The sequence below is a fragment of the Microcaecilia unicolor genome, chromosome 1, assembly GCF_901765095.1.
Source record: "Microcaecilia unicolor chromosome 1, aMicUni1.1, whole genome shotgun sequence".
Lineage (NCBI taxonomy): Eukaryota > Metazoa > Chordata > Amphibia > Gymnophiona > Siphonopidae > Microcaecilia > Microcaecilia unicolor.
In genome coordinates, this window is record NC_044031.1 from 733,368,285 (window position 1) to 733,395,271 (window position 26,987).

General features: G+C 42.5%; 1 protein-coding gene across 3 annotated transcripts in view; it reads left to right on the forward strand.

Moving 5' to 3' along the window:
* Positions 1-26,987, forward strand: part of UNC45A (unc-45 myosin chaperone A) — a 74,965-nt gene that overhangs the window by 37,326 nt on the left and 10,652 nt on the right. For all 3 annotated transcript variants that reach the window (XM_030189656.1, XM_030189655.1, XM_030189657.1), the window contains exons 12-17: positions 2,167-2,308; positions 3,294-3,434; positions 10,228-10,355; positions 18,996-19,062; positions 23,114-23,227; positions 23,722-23,837. In XM_030189656.1, coding sequence (XP_030045516.1) covers positions 2,167-2,308; positions 3,294-3,434; positions 10,228-10,355; positions 18,996-19,062; positions 23,114-23,227; positions 23,722-23,837 — 708 coding nt within the window. The remainder of the gene's footprint in view (positions 1-2,166; positions 2,309-3,293; positions 3,435-10,227; positions 10,356-18,995; positions 19,063-23,113; positions 23,228-23,721; positions 23,838-26,987) is intronic.

A 26,987-nucleotide genomic window follows, 5' to 3' on the forward strand; every position in this document is an offset into this window, starting at 1 on the left:
GCATTAAAAAATTTACTCCCCGCGCCTCTTGGCCCTTGAGCCTTCTCTTTGGGGGGTTGCAATCGATTAGTGGGTCAGCCGTTATATTGAAGTCTCCTCCCACTATCAGTGGATACTCATGGAGGGTTACCAGCAGAGCTATCAATTTGGAGAAGAAACTGTGTGAGTAAACATTAGGGGCATAAACAGAGCATATGGCTACTTTTTTCCCTTGCAATTCCCCCATCCAAACCACATAGCGCCCTTCAGGGTCTGCAATAATCTTGTGGCACACTTGGTCTAATTTCTTAAGGATCAGAATGGCCACCCCCCTCTGCCTACCATTATAGGATGCAGATGCCAGCTGTCCAGCCCAATCTCTCTTCAATTTAGCATGTTCATTTTGAGTTAAATGGGTTTCTTGCATTAATAAAACCTCCACTTGAGAGCGTTTAACGTAGTTCAAGATCTTTGTACATTTCCCAGGCGAGTGTGTTTTTTGTTTTTTTTATTTATTTTTGTTACATTTGTACCCCGCGCTTTCCCACTCATGGCAGGCTCAATGCGGCGGGCAATGGAGGGTTAAGTGACTTGCCCAGAGTCACAAGGAGCTGCCTGTGCCGGGAATCGAACTCAGTTCCTCAGTTCCCCAGGACCAAAGTCCACCACCCTAACCACTAGGCCACTCCTCCCTTAATGTAGCAATTCGTAAGTCACCCATTCCACCACATTGGGAATGGTCTCTTGCGTAAGTACAAACCAGCCATTTCGGAGGCTAGGGGTGGCGCCCCAGCTGCACCTCCCCCACCCGTATAAGGCAAGCCGCCCATGACATAGAACTGAGCTTCAGCATTTGCAAGAACATGGAGTCCCTACCTACCCCCCCCCCCCCTATATCCCAAAATCAGACCAAGAGCACGTCACACTGATCGCACTCCCGGACCTCCCCTCCTTCCACACCCCACACACACCTTCCAGACACCCCCACATATCCATCTAATCACCCACACAGTCATCCACACCGCCATTCCCCCACCCCACACCCTTAACTCGCCTCCCCCATCCCCCCCAACCTGTTCACTTGTATAGCTTCCCCACCCCCTCCCCTCCCCACTCCTTCCCATCAACTGATTACTAAGCAGATACAATGCAATATGGACCCCCCGACCTAAAGTAGGGTCCCACCAACAAACATAAGTCCCTTATTCTGGTTCCACTGAGTAACAACTAATTTTTCAGCAGTTGACCAGGGACTCCCATCAGCTATCTGTCTGTAGAGAAACACAACTGACCTGGCCATAGCTCACAGCACTTTCCTCTGCTATAGGCCTAAAACCCTCACATGGGAGGCGGCAGCTTCTCTATAAATGCTCGGAGTTCTGCTTCCTCTCTCCGAGTCCCGACCTGATGTGCTCTCTCCACGTGGATCGGGCCCACCTCTGAAGGGAGCCCCACCGCCTCCGGCAGCCATTTTTCCATGATTTCCAGCAGATCGGACTCCTTTATTGCTTCAGTTGTTACGGCGTGCCCGGTTTTCTTGGTCCTCCACCCGCTCCAGTAAACGAGTGTTCTGCGACTCTAGCGCTCCTATTTTTTCCTCCATCTCTTGCACACGTTCCTCTTGGGCGGAGGTACGCTCTTCCGCTTGTTGTATGCGTGCCGCCTGGCCAGCCACTGAGTCCTTCAGTTCATCCATAGTGACATGCAACTTGGCAAGTTTGTTGTCCAAGAGCTGTGACATTTCGCATGGAGAGCTGGAGAGTATCGTCTGTAACCTGTGGCGCTGGGGATTCCCGATACTGGACCGTCATCTTGCGCGCACTCCCTGCAGCTTGTTCCCCGCCGGAGCGAGCTGCTCTAGTCGGCATACCAGCCTTCCCCGGCCTCTTCTGCCGTCAATTCGGTGTCCAGTGAGTGTGTCGTTCCCCCCCCCCCCCCCTCGAGTTCCAAAGTTGGTGGGTCCGTATTAGGTAGAAAAAATTCACCAAGGGGGTGCCATAAGAAGGGGGTTCATCAAAGCGAGGGAGCGGAGCTGAGCTTGTAGGTGTCCACTCAGGCTGCTGCCATCACGTGACCCCCCCCCCCCCCCCCCCCAGCTATCTAGTCTCTAACCGGAGCTGATTGTGTCTCCCTTGGTATGTGTATGCTTGAAAGTAACGGTCACATCCTACGTGCTGTCCTTCCTAGGTGGCTGTGTAATGAGGGCATTGAGTCAACTACCAGACGCTGGGCTGTGGAGGGGCTGGCCTACCTCACCTTCGATGCAGATGTGAAGGAGGAGTTTGTGGAAGACACAGCAGCGATGCGGACCATGTTTCAGCTTGCAAAGGTACAGCAGTTTTGCATAGTGTTTTATACTGATCTTCGCTACAGCACATATAGGGAATGTCTGACTTTGCCTAAAATTGGGGAGGATTTGTACAGGAAACCAAAAGGGTAACTTTTCTTCCTCTTCGTGCATTTTTGCATCTTTTTCTCTTTCTCTTTCTCTCTCTCCATCTGCCTGCCAGACCAGAGCTATTGTGCCCACTGTTGAAGAAATGGCCCACATATGAACACACATTTAAGGTTCAAGAAAATTCCTCAAATGCTTTATCTTCAGGCATACATGAAGGTCTTGTAAGCATAACCTGGGAAACCAAGAGCTTGTCAAGCCTGCAGAATCCTAGCATGGTAATCAACATTGGTTAGTAGGAATGGGGTGTGAGCTTTTTCTCTTTGAAGCTAGAAAGGTTAGGTCTGTACTGATTCTGATGTGGAATCGTCTGTCTTTAATATTCCTGACACTGAGCTGTCTGTCTGTCTCTGGCATAAGGAGTGATAACATTGATTCTGCACTCGCACATAGTCCTTGCTTTTTCTAACTACTGCTGGCTTTGTATCATGTATTGCTGTTTTTACTTCATGTATTTCAGTCAGTCTGTTCTTACACCACTAATGTTCGAAGATTTTGTAATGCTTTTGGAGACCTTTTTTCCTCCACAAATTTGTTTATCAAATCAGAATGTGGATGTTCAGCACCATGCCAGCATTACTGTAGTTGTGGCGCATTCTGAAGAGTGCATAAGGGCCAACAGTAGTACAGGATTGGGTTGGTGAGCCAGGTGTGACCACAACTGTTAACTGGAATAGAGAGCTGGATGTTGGCCCACTTTTGCATCTGCAGCAGATACACATCTGTGTTTCAAAATAGTATACTACCAGAAGTTAACTGAATGATGTGGGCTGTAACAAAATAGACTAAACTTGAGTTCTTCCTAAGCAATAAGATAAATATTGATAAAAGTCTAAGCTAATTTTGTATTTTTGTTCAGTCGGAGGATAAGACTGTGTTGTTTGCAGTTGCTTCTACCCTGGTGAATTGTACAAACAGCTATGATCGGGCAGAACTGGATCCCCAGATGCTTGAGCTGGCTAAATATGCCAAGCAGCACATTCCTGAGGAACATCCCAAGGTAAGGAATGAGGGTACTTGGTTATATCCATTTCTTTTTACCGGAAATGGCCAATGAAGAACAGCTTCTGGGAAGTTCCGAGAGAAGACATTTCTCTGTTAAGTGAACACTATTTTGCTTTGTGCTTTGGGAATTTAAATATTGTGGTTTAAAGGAGGAATTGTAGGTTAGTGATAGGCAAAATAAAAATATAAAAAGCAAATTTTATCAACTAATCTCCATAATCTTTTCCACTTAGTTTTAAAAACTTTGTACCACAGCATTAACAGAATCTAGCAGGCACTGCAGGATTTAGTTTAGTCTTCCCGCCCACCCCTAGGACAACTCTTTATTTATAGTCAGTTATTGTAATTAGGGTAACAAGCAAGGAGTGCTCTTACAGAGTTTTAAATACATTTCATTACCATCTAAGAAGGAAACACTAAATAAATCATACTATATAAACTAAAAGACACTTTTATATTAGGCTAATATCCTTAATACTGTAGCAAGTTTTAAATGATTGAAAAACTCAAAAACATTAAGATGAAGTCAACTGTCCAGCAGCGAGAGGGGTGCTATCCAGTCTTTTGCATTGAGTGTCACATGTATGATTATCTCCCAGTTGGTGAGATGTCATGTGTGTGCACGATGCAAAGAGCTCCTAGCTCTCAGAGAACGTATCCGTTCTCTTGAGGCTAGAGTAGCAGACTTGGTGGAGCTGAGGGAGACAGAGAGGTACATAGAGGAGACCTACAGGAATGTTGTAGAGAAGTTCCACCTCCAGTCTGGTAGCCCCTGTGCTACCTTGGAGGAGGGAGGTCTCCTAGAAGGTGAGCATCAACTTGGTGAAGTAGGAAGTACTCCTGTAGCCAGGACCTGCCCACCAGGGGATGTACTGTCCTCTCGCACCGAGGATATGTCTCCAAGTGCTGCCCGGGAGGGAAAGGTTAGGACAGCTGTTGTAGTTGGTGATTGGATCATTAGGCATATAGATAGCTGAGTGGCTGGTGGATGTGAGGATTGGCTGGTGACTTGCCTGCCTGGTGCGACTGGCAGACCTCAGGCGCCACCTACATAGGATTTTAGATAGTGCTGGGGAGGAGCTGGCTGTCTTGGTACATGTGGGTACCAATAACATAGGAAAATGTGGGAGAGAGGTTCTGGAAGCCAAATTTAGGCTCTTAAGTAGAAAGCTCAAATCCAGATCCTCTAGGGTAGCATTTTCTGAAATGCCACCCGTTCCATGCACAGGGATCAAAAGACAGGCAGAGCTCCGGAGTCTCAATGCGTGGATGAGACAATGGTGCAGGGAGGAGGGTTTTAGATTTGTTAGGACCTGGGCAACATTCTGGGGAAGGGAGAACCTATTCCGAAAGGATGGGTTCCAGCTTAACCAGGGTGGGACCAGGCTGCTGGCATCGGTATTTAAAAAGGAGATAGAGCAGCTTTTAAACTAGAAATGGGAGAAAGGCCGACAGTCGCTCAAAAGCGCATGGTTCGGAATAAGGTATCTTCCAAAGATATCACCAAAACAGGGAAGATAGGGTATCCTGATAGTGAGGTTGCAAAAGAGTCCGTAGTAGATCAGGTGTCCTTAAATAAAAATAAAAAGCAGACAAAAGATTGCAAATTAATACTGTCAAGTACTGAGCATGATGTAAATAGGAACAACAAACATAGTTTGAAATGTCTATATGCGAATGCCAGGAGCCTAAGAAATAAGATGGGAGAGTTAGAATATATTGCACTAGATGAAAAATTAGATATAATAGGCATCTCTGAGTCCTGGTGGAAGGAGGATAACCAGTGGGACACTGTTATACCGGGGTACAAATTGGTGGAGGGGTAGCATTGTGTATTAACGAGAGCCTTGAATCAATTAGATTGAAAATTCTGCAGGAAACAAAACACTTCTTGGAATCACTGTAGATTGAAATTCCATGTGTAAAGGGGAGAAGGATAGTGATAGGATTGTATTACCATCCGCATGGCCAGGATGAACAGACGGATACAGAAATGTTAATGGAAATTAGGTACACAAACAAACTGGGCCACACAATAATAATGGGTGATTTCAATTACCCTGATATTGACTGGGTAAATGTAACATCGGGGCACGCTAGGGAGGTAAAATTACATGATGAAATCAAGGACAGCTTTATGGAACAGCTGGTACAGGAGCCGACGAGAGAAGGAAAAATTCTAAACCTAGTTCTTAGTGGAGTGCATGATCTGGTGCGGGAGGTAATGGTGCTGGGGCCGCTTGATAACAGTGATCATAATATGATCGGATTTGATATTAGCTTTGAAGTAAGTATACATAGGAAATCAAATACGTTGGCGTTTAATTTTAAAAAAGGAGACTATGATAAAATGAGAAGAATGGTGAAAAAAAAACTTAGAGGAGCGGCTGCGAGGGTCAGAAATTTACATCAGGTGTGGATGCTGTTCAAAAACACCATCCTGGAAGCCCAGGCCAAATATTTTCTGTGTATTAAAAAAGGAGGACGGAAGACCAAACAACAGCCCACGTGGTTAAAAAGTGAGGTGAAGGAAGCTATTGGAGCTAAAAATAAATCCTTCGGAAAATGGAAGAAGGAACCGACTGAAAATAATAAGAAACGGCATAAGGAATGTCAAGTCAAATGCAAAGCGCCGATAAGGAAGGCTAAGAGGGACTTCGAAAAAAAGATTGCGTTGGAGGCAAAAACACATAGTTAAATTTTTTTAGATATATTAAAAACAGGAAGCCTGCAAAAGAATCGGTTGGACCGCTAGATGACCGAGGAGTAAAAGGGGCAATCAGGGAAGACAAAGCCGTAGCGGAGAGATTAAATGAATTCTTTGCTTCGGTCTTCACCGATTTGGGTGGGATACCGATGCCGGAAATTGTATTTGAAGCTGACGAGTTGGAGAAACTTAGTGAATTCTCTGTAAACCTGGAGGATGTAATGGGGCAGTTCTACAAACTGAAGAGTAGCAAATCTCCTGGTATTCATCCCAGAGTACTGATAGAACTGAAAAATGAGCTTGTGGAGCTGTTGTTAGTAATATGTAGTTTATCCTTAAAATCGAGCGTGGTACCGGAAGATTGGAGGGTGGCCAATGTAATGCCAATTTTTATGTGAAATCTTTTTTATTAATATAGTATAACACTTCCACATGCTCATAATACACAATTCCAACATATATACCCTTCCCACCTTCCCCCAGTGGGAGTGCATCACAATAAAGGCAGTAGATAGCTTTGACTCTTATAACCTTCCACTACCATGGGCAACATTTACATCACCCCCCACCATACCCTCTTCTTCCCCCCCCCATATCTTATGTTCAGTTCTCTTTATTTTCACATAAATTCCTTATATATACCTACGATAATTGCAATTGTTCAACATTTACCCATGTGCCTATGTTATCCCCATCTCCCATTATTCCCCCTCCCCTTATATTCCCTCCCCTCCCCTAGTCTTTCCCCTCTCCTCCCTTATAGTTTACTAAGACATGGAGTTCAGAATCAAGCTACGAGCTTGTCCTGACAGTGATTGGATATAAGGTTCCCATATTGGCCAAAATTGTTTTCTTTCGATTAATTGTACAACGGGCATCTCGCGCTTCGACCCACCAACAACCCATAAAATGCATTCCTCCAATTCCAAAAGGAAGGTGCAGCCTCTTGTGTCCAATGTTGCAGGATGCACTGCTTCCCTATGATTGTAGCTTTATATATGAGCGTAACGCTGATTTTTAAAAAAGGTTCCAGAGGAGATCCGGGAAATTATAGACCGGTGAGTCTGATGTCAGTGCCCGGCAAAATGGTAGAGACTATTATTAAGAACAAAATTACAGAGCATATTCAAAAGCATGGATTAATGAGACAGTCAACGTGGATTTAGTGAAGGGAAATCTTGCCTTACCAATCTACTACATTTCTTTGAAGGGGTGAACAAACATGTGGATAAAGGGGAGCCGGTTGATATTGTGTATCTGGATTTTCAGAAGGCGTTTGACAAAGTACCTCATGAAAGACTCCAGAGGAAATTGGAGAGTCATGGGGTAGGAGATAGTGTTCTACTGTGGATTAAAAACTGGTTAAAGGATAGAAAACAGAGAGTAGAGTTAAATGGTCAGTATTCTCAATGGAGAAGAGTAGTTAGTGGGGTTCCCTAGGGCTCTGTGCTGGGACCGCTGCTTTTTAACATATTTATAAATGACCTAGAGATGGGAGTAACTAGTGAGATAATTAAATTTGCTGATGACACAAAGTTATTCAAAGTCGTTAAATTGCGGGAGGATTGTGAAAAATTACAAGAGGACCTTAAGAGACTGGGCGTCTAAATGACAGATGATGTTTAATGTGAGCAAGTGTAAAGTGATGCATGTGGGAAAGAGGAACCCGAATTTTAGCTATGTAATGCAAGGTTCCACGTTAGGAGTCACGGACCAAGAAAGAGATCTAGGCGTCGTCGTTGATGATACGTTGAAACCTTCTGCTCAGTGTGCTGATGCGGCTAAGAAAGCAAATAGAATGTTAGGTATTATTAGGAAAGGAATGAAAAACAAAAATGAGGATGTTATAAGGCCTTTGTATCGCTCCATTGTGAGACCGCACCTCAAATATTGTGTTCAATTCTGGTCGCCGCGTCTCAAAAAAGATATAGTGGAATTACAAAAGGTGCAGAGAAGGGCGACGAAAATGATAAAGGGGATGGGACGACTTTCCTATGAGGAAAGGCTAAAGCGGCTAGGGTTTTTCAGCTTGGAGAAAAGGCAGCTGAGGGGAGATATGATAGAGGTCTATAAAATAATGAGTGGAGTTGAACGGGTAGATGTGAAGCGTCTGTTCACGCTTTCCAAAAATACTAGGACTAGGGGGCATGTGATGAAGCTACACTGTAGTAAATTTAAAACGAATTGGAGAAACTTTTTCTTCATTCAACGTGTAATTAAACTCTGGAATTCGTTGCCAGAGAGTGTGGTAAAGGCAGTTAGCTTAGTGGAGTTTAAAAAAGGTTTGGACGGCTTCCGAAAGGAAAAGTCCATAGACCATTATTAAATGGACTAGGGGAAAATTCACTATTTCTGGGATAAGCAGTATAAAATGTTTTGTACTTTTTTGGGATTTTGCCAGGTATTTGTGACCTGGATTGGCCACTGTTGGAAAAAGGATGCTGGGCTTGATGGACCTTTGGTCTTTCCCAGAATGGCAATATTTATGTACTTATGTAGTTGGAGAGCATTGGAGCAGCCCAGAGCAAACTAGAGGGCTGTTGTCAAACGATTTATCACGGTAAATTGGCCTGTAAAAAAACACACTCCTAACAGCTAAAAAGTATGTGCAAGATTCAGTGTATGTACTTTTGGCCCCATTAAAAGGAGTGCTCGTTTGGGTGTATTTAGATTGGAAGTATAGCAATAACATAGTTGATGATGACAGATAAGACCTGTGTGGTCCATCCAGTCTGCCCAATAAGATGTTATGAAGTGATAGCACTTGGCATGTTCAAAATTATATGGTAATGTATATGACTGCTTTTAGCAAATGGATCCATGGAAGTAAATTTTCAAAGGGAAAGGTCCCTTGTTTTCTGCCTTACTGTTTGCTGTTAGGGACTCTTGTAGTCCTTGGCAATTGAAATAACAGTATTGGAGCACCACCCCCACTGGCAGGAATGTGGTTGGAAGACTCTCGAACAACTTAAGAGGGAACTTTGGTGCTCACCCATGTTAACCTTAGATTCCCACCAAAAAATCAATTGTGGCTACACCGTTGGACAGTGTATGCATAGATGAAAGTTTTTTTCAACCTGTTACTTTAATTTTCTGCATGAATATTTCTCTTTCTCTATGTGATTAGTAATCTACACTGTGTTCCATATCACGTACGTCATGGACCTGATTATATGTCACCTTGAGCTTGGATTTGGAAAAGGCTAGAAATCTAAATCCAAATTCAAAACCTGTGGACTTTTAGCCACATTGAGAAGAGGCATAACTGGGGGCATGTTTTTAGGTCAGGGAGAAAATGCACAGGCAGATTAAATTCAAATCTCCCTGCATATTATTTCAGCACAACTCTATACATAGAAAAAGTTGATGCGAGTGACTACATCCATGGAGATGCCCCAGCCTATATGTCAGACCTGATAGACTTACCGACTAGGAATGCCAAAAGATCAGCCCATACATTCCTTAACCTCCATCTCCCAAGCTGCAAAGGTCTAAAATACAAACTTACACATGCAGCAAACTTCACCTACCTGAGTGTCAAGCTATGGAACCCACTGCCGCACAACCTGAGAAAGATCCACGAGCTAACAAACTTCCGAATATCATTGAAGACCCATCTCTTTAACAAGGCATACCACACAGAACAACAAATATAAATGCACGCATCTCCTTTTCCCTTACACAGACCTATTTTTATAATTTCTGCTTGCTCTAAACTTCTAGCATGTTACTCAAAATCTCTATGCAAAATATGTAATTATTTTATAATATCTGCTTGTTTTTAACTTTTACCATATTACTCTAATTCTCTATGTAACAATAAGTAACTATGTTCTAATCCACTACCACCAAGAATGACACATTGTAAGCCACTTTGAACCTGCAAAAAGGTGGGAAAATGTGGGATACAAATGCAATAAATAAATAAATACATGCCCTCTGTACCTGCAAAAAAAGATTTAAAGCACATACCTCACTTTGAAAACTGGTACAAAATGCATATGGTCTTTAACCAAAGTGAACACTTTGAAATCTGCCTTGTTTATAGGGAATACATGATGTGCTGTGTTGCTTCATTTAGGATAAGGCAAAGTTTGTAATGAAACGTGTCCAGAAGCTGCTAGCTGCAGGCGTGGTGTCCGCTTTGGCCTGCATGGTAAAGAATGAGAATCCAGCACTTACCAACTCCTGCCGGGAACTAATATCCAGGTAAGGGAAATAGTGTTGTAGGTCACAGTGGGGCATATTTTCAAAAGTACTTAGACTTACAAAGTTACATAAAAAACCTATGGAATTTTGTAAGTCTTTAAGTGCTTTGAAAATGAGCCCCAGTATCTATAGATAGTGGAAAGCAGAGAGAGAATTGGACATAAAGAAAAGCTTTATGAGGAGCATTACCTGCAGTATGGATTATTTTCTTCTGTTTGGTTAGTGATACAGTTATATAATGTTTTTACTTCCTACCTGAGAAAAGAAGGGAATAATTTGGGAAAAGAATCCAACTTATGTGCTTAAATCAGGAAGAGGAAGGTAAAACTGTACTTATCTGATATTGGAAGCTGTTATTGAAATTCATTTGCATAGAGGTTAGTTAAATTAAATGTTGAGTAACTTGTATCCTGAGAAAGGCTTGTGAAATGTTTAGAAGTTTTACATGGGTTCATTTAGGTAATATTTGTGCACAGATTAGAGAAATTATTGATAACCTTAAGAGTGGACTAACACGGCTACCACACTCCTCTACTTCAGATGCCTTTGAAACTTAATATGTAATTTAATAAGTCAATTGTTATTTGTGTAACCCTCTCTTGGTTAAGGTGGTCTAAGTGGCTGCCTAGATTATGCCCGGGATAGGTGGACAACTGGGGTGCACACATTTATTTATTGGGACCAGGGTGGGACTGGGATTTTCCTAGGAGGCCAAGAAAGCTCTGCATTAGACTTCCACAAAGTGATGGAGACCACATCCGTTCTTTTGCTGAAAAACAATTGAAGGGGGTGCATCTTCAACCATTTCAGCACAGATGGCCAATAATGGCCAATGAAAATAATAATAAAGAAAAGATACAGATGAAAATAAGAAAGGGGAAGGAAGAATAATTAATAGAACAAGGTATTGTTTTTTTTCTTTTTATTGTTGTTTTTTTCATAATGCGTACTATCTTTGTACGCACGTTATTTAACTTATATATTATTTATTTATATGTATTTTAGCGTATGTATTTTTTTGTAACAGTACTTCAATAAGAATGTTGCAACAAGTACACACTTTTATATATTGCATTTTGGATGTTAAAAAATGGTTTGATTTCCATTTATGTCTGTTGGTTGTTTATATATTTTTATATTTTTTTATTATACATTTTTATGCACTTTTCTTTTAAACTTTCATTTGTATATGTATGTTTTTTATAGACTCCTGATGCAGGCTTGACGGCCGAAACACAACAGTTGTGTCGAGTCTTTTTTTTTAACAAATAAACAAGCAGAATTATTGTTTCCAGGATTTGTTTTTCCGTGGTCAAACATCCCACTTTTACTTGCACTTGTGTTGTCCCGTGGGGCGTTCGAGTTCTCTGTTGCATTGCGGATTCTTCTGAACATATACCTCTCCCTCCCCTACACATAAGCCCTTGTTCAATTAAGGTTTCTGACAAGCTTAAGTCTCCTTTTGCCTATGTATGATGAGGTCTCGTAGCTGGTGATATTGAAAGGCCTGCAAGGGGGAGAGCCCATATTCTTTACCTAGCTCTTCAAAAGGCAAAACTACACCCTCCTCCCATACTTGACCCAACTCACAAAGACCCAGGCCCTCCCATAAGCAGTAACAAGAATCCTGTGTACCTGGGATAAAGTGGGGGGCAAAGCGGATGAACGTGTAGAAAATATGTTCGGCCTGGGAAAAATTTTCTCGTTTCCTACTCAAGTGGTCAAAGGCCATTGGAGCAGAGGTGGGCAATCTCTAATTATCTCTCCCAGGACCTGTCTAGGTAGCCATGGTATTGCTTTCAGCGGCTGAGGATCTAACCACCCCTGCTCAAGCCGCTTCCAAATCTTCTCAGTACCCTGAAGCCAATCTGCTAATATTCTAAGATGGGCTGCTTGGTAGTACAATAGAAAGGATGGGACTCCCATCCCCCCTGGACTCTCAACTGGTACATTACCTCTTTACGCACCCGTGGTGGCCTTTCCTTTCATATGAAGGAGAAAACTCTACATTACAAACCCCGTAGAAATTTGTCTGGCAAGGAAATAGGCAGCGCCAAGAATAAATATAGTAGTTTAGGTAGTATGATCATTTTTACTGCGCTGATCCTCCCAACCTCACTAGACCACGAGGAAGTACTTAGCTATGTTCGGGGAGGGACACGGGGCTGGAGGGGAGGGGGCTGGGAAGATGTTACTCGATTACTCTCGCCAATTCCGATGCCGACCGATGCTAATGTACCGTGGGATCCCCTGTTCCCCATCCCCATAATGGTGCATCGTTGGGCCCCTCCGCTCCGGCTCTCTCCTCCTTTTCCCTCCCTGACTTACTCGGTCTCTGCTGTGGTGCTGGTGTCTTCTGCCTCCTCCTCTCTGGTGGCAGGCCATGGGTCCCCCTCCTGATGATCTGCTCTCTGACTCTGAGAGTAGATCAGGGCAGGAGGGGCCTGCCACCAGAGCCAACATGATCTGTGACCGTCTCCATTGCCTCCAGGTCAGAGAGAAGTGCATCGTGCGCACAAGCATTTAAAGAGGGCTGGGATTCCACCTCCCTTGGCTGCAGTTTTGAAAAACCACGCAATTACCTGCGACTTTTGAAAAGTATCCCACAGGTCGTGGGAAACCGCCCAATTCTGCAGTTTTACAGCGGAACTGGCAAATTTGCTCTAGTGTGAGCATGTGACTTCCTGACGTATGCTGAAGCAAGAAAAAAAAAAAACCCAGGTTCATAGAGAAGCCACACAACTTAACTTGGCTCCAGGCTGTCTATCTGCTGAGTGGATAGAGGCCTATATACGAGAGCTGAAATTGACTGCAGGCAGCCTCTTCCTATTGGCTATCAGGGCTGCCATAGACCAGCAATGAAAACACTAACTTAATGGACAAAATGAACTATGTACAGCATAAGAGAATTCAAAACAGCGCAAACTGCTGTTTAAAATTCTCATGATGTTACATTTGTACTCAGGACCAAGTTTCATTGCTAAACATTGGTGGTCTTGACCCATCCACCATCATTCCAAAGCAAGGTTGCCAAAAACATCAATCTTCATAAGGAATTGGGTGGCGGGGAACACTGACTTTTTGAAACATGATCCATATAGACATGATTTGTTGGTGAGTGGAATGTGATATTTTTTTTTGTGTTACTCTTATGATTTTTTTTTATTGTGATTCACTTAGTTGTAGGTGAAATATAATGTTCTTTTGAATTTCAATACTCCATTTTCCAGAATTTACAGGTTCCATCAGTGATGCTGATTTCATGTTAACCTGGTGCAGGTTGTGTTGGTGGTGATTTGAAACGGGAAATAATATACCTTTTCAGTTAATAATTTACAGTTTGTGAGCTTTTTTTTTAAGTAATGTGGGCGCAGCAGTACTTCATTATAGCCCCTAATATTTAATTTAATTTAGACATTTATATTTTACTTTACCAAAAGTTCCAAGTGGATTTCAAGAGAATTAAATCATTTTAAAACTAGGTGAAGAGTCTGAGACTAGTTCCTCAGATGTGAGGAAATACTGTGTTCACATTCCTAGAGATGTGGAAGGAATGGCTTTCCGTAAATTCACCGAGTAAAGTGGTGTGGTAGCCATGTTAGTCCAGTTTTAAAGGTAATAAGTAGAAATAATTAAAACAGAAAATAAAATAAGATGATACCTTTTTTATTGGACTAACTTAATACATCTCTTGATTAGTTTTCAAAGCTAATCCTTCAGATCGGAAATAAGCAAATGTTGATAAAGGTGCTCCAATGTCTGATATTTATCAGCACTGGCAGAGGAGGGAGCAGGCTGAGCTCCCACAATCCTGCGTCTGCCTCCCTCTCTCGGTGGCAGAGGTAGCAATTTCCATACGCTGCCTACCGCCGCTAACCCGGAAGCGTCTGCTCTGCTGCATCCCGCCCCCTTTGTTGCAACTTCCTGTTTCTGCTTGGGCAGGACACGGCAGAGACGCTTCCGGGTTAGTGGCGGTAGGCAGCATGTGTGGGAATTGCTGCCCCTGAGAGAGGGAGGCAGATGCAGGATCATGGGAGCTCAGCCTGCTTCCTCCAGTACCAGTGCTGTTAAGGGTGCTTCCCCATTGACGTGAGAGTTGGGGGGGGGATTGTAGGTATCGTTCCGAAAGACAGATGCTGTGGGGGGGGGGGGCACAAGAGTGAAAATTATGGGGCATAGGGTGGAATGGGGTAAGAAAGAAAAAAAATCTTGCATATGGTGGTGGAGGGGAGAGGGACATGTCGCATAGAGAGGGAGAAATGTTGGACGTAGGGTAGTGGGGAGGGAGAGATGGTGAAATGTTGGGCATGATGAGATGAGGAAGAGATGTTTTAGGGGGGAAGCAAGAGATGTTGGACGGGGCACAAAGGAGGGAGAGGGAGGCAGAAATGTTGGACATGGCAGTGGAAGGAAGAAAGGGAGAGAATGCTGCATGGGGACAGTGGAAGGAAGGGAGAGAATGCTGCATGGGGGGAGGGGGAAGAGAATTGTTGGACCCATGGCACAACAGAGGGAGATATGTTAGACCTGGGGGTGGATGAGAGAGAGAGAGAGATACACAGGAGGTGGAGAGGGGAGAAAGGAGGAGATGTTAGATCCAGGGAGTGATGGAGAGATGCTGGACAGTGGGAGTGAGGGAAGAGAGAGGGAGAAATGTTGGAACATGGGGAAGAGGACAGGAGGGAAGAGAAGGGACAGAGAGATGTAAGGCTTCAAGAGTGGGGAGGGGAGAAAGAGGGAGCAGATGCTGAGCTGGAAGGGCAGAAGGAGGAAGATGCTGGGAATGGTGGAACCATGTGGGAGAGGCCAAGAGAGGAAGAAGGGGGTGGCAAGGAAATGAATGAAAGAATAGTGATTACGGAGGATAGAAATATGGTAATGAAAAGGAATGGGAAAAAGCTGGGGAAGGAGTGATGGGGAATGGAAAGCTACTGGGTGAGAGAAGAAGGTTGGAAATCTGATAGGTAGTTGTAAACTAAAAAGGATGAGAACCTTGAGAGGGTGAAATTTGAGTTGACATGGTGGCAGAAAACAAAAAAAAGAGAGAGGAAAGAGCTAAAAAAAAGAACAATCAAGATCGGAAGTAGATGTAGTGAGGGTAAAAAAGACAAATGGACAGCAGCTACTTGAAAGAGAATTAGACGACAGATGAGAAACTTCAACCAACATGATGGAAAAATACAATGGCCAGACCAAAAAGGTAGAAAAAAAGCAATTTATTTTGAATGTTTCAATTGGAGTATGTTGGCTTTGGGAAATCTGCATAGCAAATGTGTTTGTATTGTGTTCAGTAGAAAGGAAACGCATTTCTGTTTTTATTTCTCCAGTGTTGCAGTACATGCTAAGTTTAACTTTTTGGGGTTCCCAGTTCGCTTTTTGTGTAAATTATTTTTATTTCTGATGTGATCCCCTGTTCTGTATTTGGTGATGGTCTGTTGGTGTGACAGTAATGGCAGATGAGGAAATCGGAGGAGAGGGGATCAGGTAGGGGGGCCCTAACATGTCTAACCACCAGTTCTGACCCTTGCTGTATAGCTGGTAGGGATCCAAAGCCTCCCCAGCCGAGGATCTCCTCCAAAGATGGCCAGAACTTTCTTCTACCAAGCTCTGCAGTCGGCGACAGCATTCTTGAGTCACCAACAGCTAAGCATGCATAGAATGCCGGCATCAGTGGCTTAGGTACGTTGCTGCTGCCTGCCAAGCTTGGTAAAAGGGAGTTCTGGCCACTTTTCAGAGAAAGTCTAGCTGACAGAGCTTGAGGATCCTTATTAGCTAATGTATTTATATTTTGCGCTTAGGGAAGGGCAGAGAAAATATTGTGCCCACCCACTTGGTCTGAGCCCAAAATTGGCTGTCTGGCTACGCCACTGATATCAGAATATAAAGTGAAACACAGAGGCATTCCAGTGACAGTCTCACAGGAAAAGGGAGGGGTAGGTTAGGTGAGAAACGGGGAGACCTGGGTGGATGAGAGACAGAAAGATATATGGCAGATAAGAGAGTGACAAAGCAGTAGAATTTTATGATTTTATAGTGGGATAGAAAGCCCAGATCTTTTAAGTCCTGTCTGGTGAGTGTCAGAATATTTCATCATTTTGACTTCAAAGGTCTTATGTTCCTGGGTTGTCTTAATTTTAGTGTTCTTACCATAAGATCATTGATGCAATGTTCTGGTTTTGTAAAGTGCTGTCCCAGAGAGGTGGCATCCTGGTTGGAATTGGAGTGTTTCATATTGTGTCTCTGTAAATTGAGCTGTGTCTTTAGCATCTGGCTTGTTTCTCCAATATTTATTTCTTTATTAGTGTCAGGGCTCTCACCCAGTCTCTGAAATTGTGAGCCCCTTGGGCCACTGCCAAGGAGTGGCAGGGGCAGGCAAATCACCCAAGCAGAAAGCAGTGCTGAACACAACAGGCAGGAACCACAGAATATAACTAGAAGAGGCTTTAATAGTAGACGGTAACAATATCCAGTAGCACAGCAAAGTCAAACGGCAGGCAGCAAACACGGGTAATCCATAAACTAACCAGAGTCTTTTAGGCAGGCAGAAAGCAAAATCAAAGTCCAGGTCCAGGCAAAGGGTCAAACACACAGGAAACTTACACAGCAGGAACTCCAACAAACCAACAGGAACTCAGGATGACCTTTGATACCAAGGCAAGGCAAGCAAGGCTCACAGAAGCTAATAAGCCCCTCAGCAGCTGACCCACAGCTGCAGTAAATCACCGGCCAAGTAAGGTTGCTGTTCCAGGACAAACCAGCAGAGCAAGTCTGGCAACCTGGAGAATCCGGACTGGACTCACTGAAGTCTGGAACATGGAAGACAGCAGTAAAACAGTCCATAGCAGCCACCAGTTCTGGAAATTCGAAGACTGGGCAACCAAATGGCAGATGAAATTTTATGTGGAGAAATATAAGGTGATGCACATTGGAAAGAATAATCCAAATCACAGTTACCTGATGCTGGGGTTTACCTTCGGGGTCAGCACTCAAGAAAAAGATCTAGGTGTCGTCGTAGATAATATGCTGAAATCTTCTGCTCAGTGTGTGGCACTGGCAGCCAAAAAAGCAAGCAGGATGCTAGGAATTATTAGGAAAGGGATGGTGAATAAGATCAAAAATACTGTAATGCCTCTGTATTGCTCCATGGTGCGACCGCACCTTGAGTACTGTGTTAATTCTGGTCACAGTATCTCAAAAAAGATATATAGCGGAATTAGAAAAGGTTCAAAGAAGAGCGACCAATATGATAAAGGGGATGGAACTCCTCTCGTATGAGGAAAGGCCAAGAGGTTAGGGCTCTTCAGCTTGGAAAAGAGACGGATGAGGGGAGATAGGATTGAGGTCTACAAAATCCTGAGTGGTGTAGAACGAATAGAAGTGAATTAATTTTTTACTCGTCCCGAAAGTACAGGGGACACAAGATAGGAGGAAATATTTTTTCACTCAACAAATAGTTAAGCTCTGGAGCTCCTTGCCGGAAGATGTGGTAACATTGGTTAGCGTATCTGTGTTTAAAAAAAAAAATAAAAAAAAAGGTTTGGAAAAGTCCATAGTTTGCTATTGAGACAGACATGGGAAGGCAGCTTTCCCCAAGATTGGTAACATGGAATGTTGCTAATAATTGGGTTTCTGCCAGGTATTTGTGACCCTGGCTTGGGCACTGTTTGGAAACGTGATACTGGGCTAGATGGACTATTGGTCTGACCTAGTATGGCTGCTGTTATGGTCTTATTTACCGGTAGCCAATAAAGTTTTTGCAAAAATGGTGTGATGTGGTCACGTCGCTTACAACCTTCTATGAGTCTTGTTGCAGTATTCTGAATCAATTGGAACTGGGCCAGACCCTTTGTAGTGGAGGAGTGGCCTAGTGGTTAGGGTGGTGGACTTTGGTCCTGGGGAACTGAGGAACTGAGTTCGATTCCCGGCACAGGCAGCTCCTTGTGACTCTAGGCAAGTCACTTAACCCTCCGTTGCCTGCCACATTGAGCCTGCCATGAGTGGGAAAGTGCGGGGTACAAATGTAACAAAAAAAAAATAGTCAGACAATTGTAGAGTGCATTATAGTAATCCCAGTCTTGATGTTATCATGGCATGTACAACTTGTGTAAGATTTTCCTTCTTGATGTAAGGAGAAAGGCAGCATAGTTATATATAGTAGAAGCAGCTCTTAAAGCACCCTTCTTCACACTTTTTACCTTGAATGATGTATACTACATTGAAGGATGAGCATGTGAATGATCTCCCTATTCTGAATGTTTTTCCATGTGAGTGACTGTAGGATCCTGTGAAATGTGTCGGTACAGTTTGCAACTGGGAATAATTTAGGGGCATGTACCGTTCTCTTCTATTTGAGCTTCTATTGGGAGTTTGCTTTTCATTAATTTCTGTTTCAAATTAGGTGGTTGTCGGAAGAAGGCCTCTGTGTTTCACTTTATATTCTGATATTTGTCAACATTTACTTATTTCTGATCTGAAGAAAGTTACCTCCAAAAGCTAATCAAAAGATGTATTAAGTTAGTCCAGTAAAAAAGGTATCATCTTTTTTTCTTTGTTTTGATTTATTTCTATTTATTACCTGTAATTTCTCTGAGATTGTGGAGATCACATTTAACTCATTACAACTCCACTTTTCTTTTGCAGAGTCTTTTTGGCCTTGGTAGAGCAAACAGAGGACAGAGGAACCGTTGTAGCTCAAGGAGGAGGGAAGGTGAAGAGATTTTTCAGAATTTTTGCATTTACTTATGGCCTTCCAGGTTTGATGATGTGTACTCTTGTTACATATAACTGTTCACTCAAATGTGCATGAAAGCGGTAGTTAACTCTTCTTTCTTGGAAGCTGTTTCATAACTTGCCTATTTAGAGGTATGCTTTGAGAACTGACAGGCAGATGATAAGTGGTAAATGCAGGTGTTAGAGGCCATTATCGCCGGACTAGGTCCGCATTTACCTGCGCTTTATGATCAGCCGCCCAGAGCTCCAGAACGAAAGAGCGTGCAGCAGATCAACGCAGGTAGCATGATAATACATGTTAATGTATGCTGGTGTTCTCTTGTTCCGACACCCCATGATCAAAGTTAAGAGTGCGGCGTTCTACCTCTTAAAACCTTACACCAGCTTGGAGTTGGCGTTAGGGCAGGAGGAGAAGCATGACAGCAGTCGGGCGGCAGGATGCAGCTCTCAGCCCGGGCTGTCACTGTCTGCCCTGGGGGTCCAGTGTACCCCAGCCTCCCATGGGTATGGCTTCAGGGGTCTGGTGGGACCTCCCCCCATGGGTATGGCCTCAGGATGTTTGGTGGACCCCCTTCCAGCCCCCCCCCCCCCCCCCCCATTACTGGTGTCCTAGCAGCAACCACGACCTCCCCCCCCCAACCAGAAGAGAGGGCTGAAGATCACTGGACCTCCAGCCCACACCTGGTGGTTTAGCGGCGACAGTGACTCTCTCTCTCCCCCCCCCCCCCCCCCGAACCTCTGGTACCTTTAATAGAGGAAGGATGCGATCTTAGTCCCTCCTCCTACAAGTGCAGTCTCCAAAATGGCGGTGCCCAGCCCTGCCACAGTGCATCCTGGGATGTGCTGAGCGGGGCTACCTGTTGGGGGGGGGGGGGACATTAGGCCACCAGGGCCATGCCTTTTGTGGGATCCGGGGGTAGCCCCTTGGAATGTCTGACAGGTCCGGGATTTTGACAACCTGGACTGATCAAACAAAAGTGCTGGAGGATTGTGCCTGCGCATGCCTAGGCATAATCCTTCCACACTTTCCCCACCGATGATCAACGCTAATAATATGCCTAAATTTGAATGTTATTAGCATTGATCATTGGGGCATAAATTCCCTGTGCTGTTCCAACGCTATTTTTAGGGTGCTGTTTCAGAACAGCATGGGGAATTGATTATCAGGGTCTAAATTTTGTAATGTAGGGTGAACACTGGAATAATTTCTCCTAGCTGCAGAGGATGGTACACCAAAAGAATCCAGGTCTCTGCTCTGGATGGAAAGAGTCTTGCTTCCCCTGTTGAGTCTCATCTTCTTTCTTTGTTTAAATGCTGAGTTTTGGGACAGTTCTGTTTGATCTCTTGTTGGCTGTAAGTGGGAAATGTTTTTCTTATTTGCTGGGTAGGATAGGGTGACCCCTGTTCTGCTCCTCTGTCAGAGGGGAGCACTTTTGGATAAGCAAAGTAGAGTACTATCACATTATATTCTGTAATTTTTATTGTTAAAATTGTATATTTTGTTTTGCTATAATTATATTCTTTATCCTTTTATTCTTTGTCATTACTTGATATACCACCTTTTTGGAGAACATGAAATTAATCAAGAAAAATATATAGTTAAAATAAGCAATAATAGAATATTATTATTTTTTTATTTTATTATTATTTATTGCATTTGTATCCCACCTTATCCCAGGCTCAAAGTGACTTACAATACATCATGAGTAGTGGAAGAATATTAGTAAATAAACATTTAGTATTACAAAGTCTTGGTCAGCAAGATGATGATTAAACAAAGTTATAGTATACAAGCAGATAATTGAGAAACAGTTCTAAACATAGATGGGCGAGTTGTGCATATTCACATTGATTGATCTTTGTAGACTGCTCTGAGTCTTGTTTGAGAAGTGTGTGATATAAATTTGAAGTGTAATGAGATAACCTCACGCTAGAAAGCCAAGCAAAATCTACAACAAAGAAAATGTTCCACTCAATGTGGAAACTCAAAGAATAAAACCTTTCTTCCCGAGGGAAATATTCCGCAACTTGGTACAATCTATGGTACTAAGCCACCTAGACTACTGTAATGGAATCTATGCGGGATGCAAAGAACTAATCATAAAGAAACTCCAAACAGCTCAAAACACCGCAGCCAGACTTATATTCGGAAAAACGAGATTCGAAAGCGCCAAACCCCTATGAGAAAAACTACACTGGCTCCCAATCAAAGAACATATTGCGTTCAAAATCTGCACCTTGGTTCATAAAATTATCTATGGCGATGCCCCAGGATACATGACAGACCTCATTGACTTACCAACCAGAAACACAATGAGATCAGCACGCACATACCTAAATCTCCACTACCCAAGCTACAAAGGACTCAAATACAAATCAACCTATGCATCCAGCTTCTGCTATATAAGCACGCAACTATGGAACACACTACCAAACGCCATGAAAACAACGCAAGACCTGTCAGACTTCTGGAAGTCACTGAAAACTTACCTGTTCAAAAAGGCATATCCGAATGATCCAACTTAAATGCCTAAACCCTGCAACACAACGAATCTAACACTCGAAATGGACATAACATAACTCTTCTCCTTTCCTATTCCATAATGTGTCACACATGATCTCTACCATAATATCACTATGTACTTGTCATACCGGAACTGGCGATCGCCAGCACGGTGCTATGTAAGCCACATTGAGCCTGCAAATAGGTGGGAAAATGTGGGATAAAAATGCAATAAATAAATAAATAAGTAGAAAAAGAGGAGAGAAAGATTCACATAGTAGAGTTTTATCAGGTGTGAATATGATGTGGACTGTTGTCTTCCTAGAAGGATGGAGTCCTAAATTTATATATGGCAAATCCTGTGTCTTGCTGATAAGGCTTAAGGTTGTTTTTGCACTTCTGCTCCTTTTCATTAGTGCTTTTCAAATTTGCCATCTTCCAGTGTGCACATATTTTCCTCTAATCTTGGAAAGAAGTGACATTTTCCAGTCACTGCTGCCAATGGCCAGTTCTTGGTGTTTGTGCAGCTTAGAGTAATGTGTCTCAGAAATGCTCTCTGAACTATCATTCAGACTTGGCCCTGCTTTTTACTAATAGGCCTTACTGCAATATTCGGTGAGATGTTGAGGCCCCGATACTCAGAAGCAAGCGCGGGGCGCTAAAGGCCATTAGTGCCAGACTAAAGACCGCATTAATGAGCACAGAATGCTCAGAGGCTGAGGCGCGGGCACCGATTTAGTGCAAATAGCATGCTAATGTAGTCAAACGGATGTTAATGAGATAATTTTCTATTCTCACCCAATGCTCCGAGAACAGCGCATAAAACAAAGCTGCCCTTAGCACTGAAAAAATAACGCCAGCTCAGAGCAGGCGTAGAGTTTGAAGAAAAGGATTTCTCACAATTTTTTCTTTAAAATCTGCCGGTTTTTCTTTAATTTCAAAGCAGAAGGAAGCCCCTGCAAGCCCTTAAGCGCCAGTTGTGAGAAACGAATATGCACGCCCGAGCAAACTTGAAAGTGAAAGCGCTCATTGTCTCCTGTTTCCTGCGTTTAAGTATAAGCCTTCCAAGTAAAAAAAAATAAATAAAAGAATTAAAAGCTTATAGTTTAAAAGTGCTGAAAACAGACGCCAATGTGTGCTTCACATTCAAGTTTGCCTGGCGCGTGCGCACAGGAGCTGGGCTTACCTGAAAACTCCGCGCATGCACCAAGCACGTCCCCTCTCTTTGCTTTCATTTTAACAGCGCACATATAACTTGCATACCATTTTCTTTGAGCATTGGCAAGCTAATTTTCTGTGCTGTTGGCATGCCGCGGGAGTTCTGAGCATTGGGCCGTGACAGTGTGGAGATGCTCAATGTCACTGGTTCACTTTCTTTGAGGTAAGAACCCATTTTTGTAGATGTATTCAGCAGTGAACAGGAAGCAGGGAGCAGATTCAAATAAGTCCATTCTGTGTTTCTAGACCATGATGATAAAGCCACACAGTATGTGTTCCCTATCACCTTCTCTCTTTCCTCATTCAGGGCCTCATTCCATTGGCTTTGGAGGGCACAGATGTTGGTAAGACGAAGGCAGCACAGGCTCTGGCAAAGATAACAATCACCTCAAACCCAGAAATAGCATTCCCAGGAGAGCGGGTAAGCAGACGTGCATAGGAAAACTACCTTAAGCCTGGCTCACTTAACCTTATCATTGACAGCTTTCAGGGGGTGGGGGCAGAAGCTTTCTTAAGAATCCAGCAAGGTCCTAAGTTTGGTTAATAGCTGTGGATGTTGCATGATGACTGGGGACCTCCCTTCCCAGGGCCTGTGAATGCTGCTGCTTGAGATCCAGCTGGAGAATGGAAGACCAGACTTGGAAATCAAACCAAGTTCTCTTTATGGTAGTGTTCAACATGTGTCTTTTTTGTGTTGGAAATAACGTATGATAAGTTTGACACACCTTCTGCAGAGGTTTGCCTTTGTAGTTGGATTGTGTGAAAGATGTGGTGTTTCCCATTAAGTAAAACATGGGACTATGGTGTTAAGATCTCTGATTTTTTTTTTTTTTTGCACCATGCTGTTTATTCAAAATTTGGTATGTGCCTGTATATATCCTGTAGACACAGCCATCTGTTTGGATTATTCCATAGATGTATGAGGTTATACGACCCCTCATTAGTCTCCTGCGCCTTGACCGAACAGGACTACAAAACTTTGAGGCACTGATGGCTTTAACAAACCTGGCAGGGATCAGTGAGAGACTACGGTAAGTACACTCCTAGTAGACACAGGCTTATTGACCTTATGACTCAGAAAACTTCTAGTAATGGAATGTTGAGAGTCAAATATTGTCAAGACCAAACGTAGCAAGAAATTGAAACAACCTAAAACTATAAGTAGCATAGGTATCTACTTAATATTTTTTGTTGTTTTTTCTAAATATATTAAGTAGAGGAGTGTGGTAGCCATGTTAGTCCACTCTTAAGGTTATCAATAGAAATCAAACAAAATAAAACATGGAAAAGAAAATAAGATGATACCTTTTTTATTGGACATAACTTAATACATTTCTTGATTAGCTTTCGAAGGTTGCCCTTCTTCGTCAGATCGGAAATAAGCAAATGTGCTAGCTGACAGTGTATATAAGTGAAAACATTCAAGCATTACTATGACAGTCTGACAGGGTGGGAGGATGGGGGTGGGTCGGAGGGATGCATGGGGACATCAAAGCATATCATTGATATTCTAATAGGATGGGTGTGGATAGGTGAGGGGAGGGTGATCAACAGAGACATAGATTAACAAGGATCTGTGGTTCCTAGCCCATTATAAACCATAAAGCTGTATGTCTCTGTTGATCACCCTCCCCTCACCTTGCCACACCCATCCTGTTAGAATATCAATGATATGCTTTGATGTCCCCATGCATACCTCCTACCCACCCCCCTCCTCCCACCCTGTCCGACTGTCATAGTAATGCTTGAATGTTTTCACTTATATACACTGTCAGCTAGCACATTTGCTTATTTCCGATCTGACGAAGAAGGGCAACCTTCGAAAGCTAATCAAGAAATGTATTAAGTTATGTCCAATAAAAAAGGTATCATCTTATTTTCTTTTCCATGTTTTATTTTGTTTGATTTCTATTGATAACTTCTAAATATATTAAAATTAGGAGGAAAAGGATCTCTGCTGCTCTACCAGTGCCGTTTACCAATTAAAGCTTACAACTTATTAATTGCTTTTATAAGGAGAGCTTTTTCTTCACTGATCTTAAAATAACCTCCGTTTCTATATATCAATGATATTTTATTATATTCAATTCATTTTCTTCTGGCAATGTGTGTTTTAAGTCTTTTTTACTTTTTTTTTTTCTCCCAAGCTCAAACTAAAATCTTGTGACTTTTCCTACAGAATGAATCTTCATTAAGTAGCTCAACAGAGCACCACTGTTTCACCGGAGCTTTTTCAAGAGCTTAACTATTCATAATCACCAGCTTGTTCTGCAAACAAAAGTTAAGGTTTGTCATTCAAGTTTGAAATTTTAAAAGTCTTAGCAAAATACTACTTATAGATATTCTCTTTTCGACAGACCTGCATTGGGATAGATGTACCAATTTATAGGTTCAATCCATGAAAAATCTCAAAATGGCTTTCTCATTTAAAAGGACGCTGGTAAAAAAACAGCCTGTCAGAATGTAGGAGACATTTATAGTAATATAGGCACTTTATAAGGAACAATCTAATATGCAGGACATTCTATAAAAATATCTTCCAGTCAATTTGGGCATTATGTACTTTGGGAATCTTAGATTGAAGTAGATATATCCAGCAGTGTTTCCTCTGCGTCAGTTTCTTACCCCTATCCCCACCTCTTTAAAGATCTTCAAAACGGTGTGGCGTTTCTTTACAATGAGCTACCATGAGTGCTTCTGTTTTGGCCAATTTGACATGATCCACATCGTTTTGAAGATCTTAGATGTTGGGTCCTTGATGTAATATCGGAAGCTATAAGAGGTGGGGTTAGGGGTAAGAAACTGATGCAGAGGGAACAACTCTAGATATTTCAACTTCAATCTGTGATTCCCAAAGGACATAATGCCTGAATTGACTGGAAGATATTTTTATAGAATGTCCTTTAAAAAGTGACTATATTTCTTTAAATATCTCCTGCATTCTGATAGGCTGTTTTTTTCCAGCGTCCTTTTAAATCGGCAGCGCCATGTTGAGAATTTTCATGGATTGAACCTGTAAGGTGGTACAAATGACAAACATTTAACTTTTGTTTGCAGAACAAGCTGGTGATCATGAATAGTTAAGCTCTTGAAAAAACGCCAGTGAAACCGTGGCGCTCTGTTGAGCTACTTAATGAAGATTCATTCTGCCAGAAAGGTCACAAGTTTTTAGTTTGAGCTTGGAGAAAAAAAGTAAAAGACTTAAAAACACATTGCCAGAAGAAAATGCATTGAATGTAATAAAATATCATTGATATAGAAACGGAGGTGTTTTTTTAAGATCAATGAAGAAAAAGCTCTCCTTATAAAAGTAATTAATAAGTTGTAAGCTTTAATTGGTAAACAGCACTGGTAGAGCGGCAGAGATCCTTTTCCTCCTAATTTTAATATATTTAGAAAAAAACAACAACAAATATTAGGTAGATACCTATGCTATTTATAGTTTTAGGTTGTTTAAATTTGTTGCTACATTTGGTCTTGACAGTAGTATATTAGCGAGCAAGAAGTATAGCCTTTGAAGTAGAGAGTCAAATATTGCCACTCTCTGACTCCTGGGCTCTGCAGGCATCTGTGTGAACTGTCACTAGTTTCCACTCATGGGGGAAGATGCAAATTTACAAGTTTAATGTATTTGTGGGTATGCATTTTTGCAATGTTACTTATGTGTTCGGTAAGCATTTCCCCTTAAATGCAGGACCACTGGAAGGCTGTAAATGAATTCTGTTCCTAGTTTCTGTATTTTCAGTATTTTATCAGTTTCATGTATGTAGTTTACATTTTTGCAACCATTTAAGTTATTTTTTGATGGCTCATAATATGTGCATAAGCCTTGCTCAAAGTAATTTGACATCCCTTAATTGGAAGTGTTGAGACAAAAGCCTAAAGATGGTAGAGCAGCTATAACCCTAAAGCCAAGAAGCTCTAGAGGAAATTCGGAAAGAAATGGGCCTAAAAATAAATGCATATAACTTTTATAACGCTTCCTTTGAATATGCTCCATAATTTTCAGTAATTCTCTTTATTAGTTAATAGTATATTTGCCTCCAGTGATACTCTGTCATGAAATACATAGTAACTAATGTGGCTGTTTCTGCTCCTTGATCTCCTCGGGATTCCTTGATGTGAGCGTCGGGTTCCCTCTGCCCCTGCTTCCCCTTCCAGGTTGAGGCAGACCATAGAAG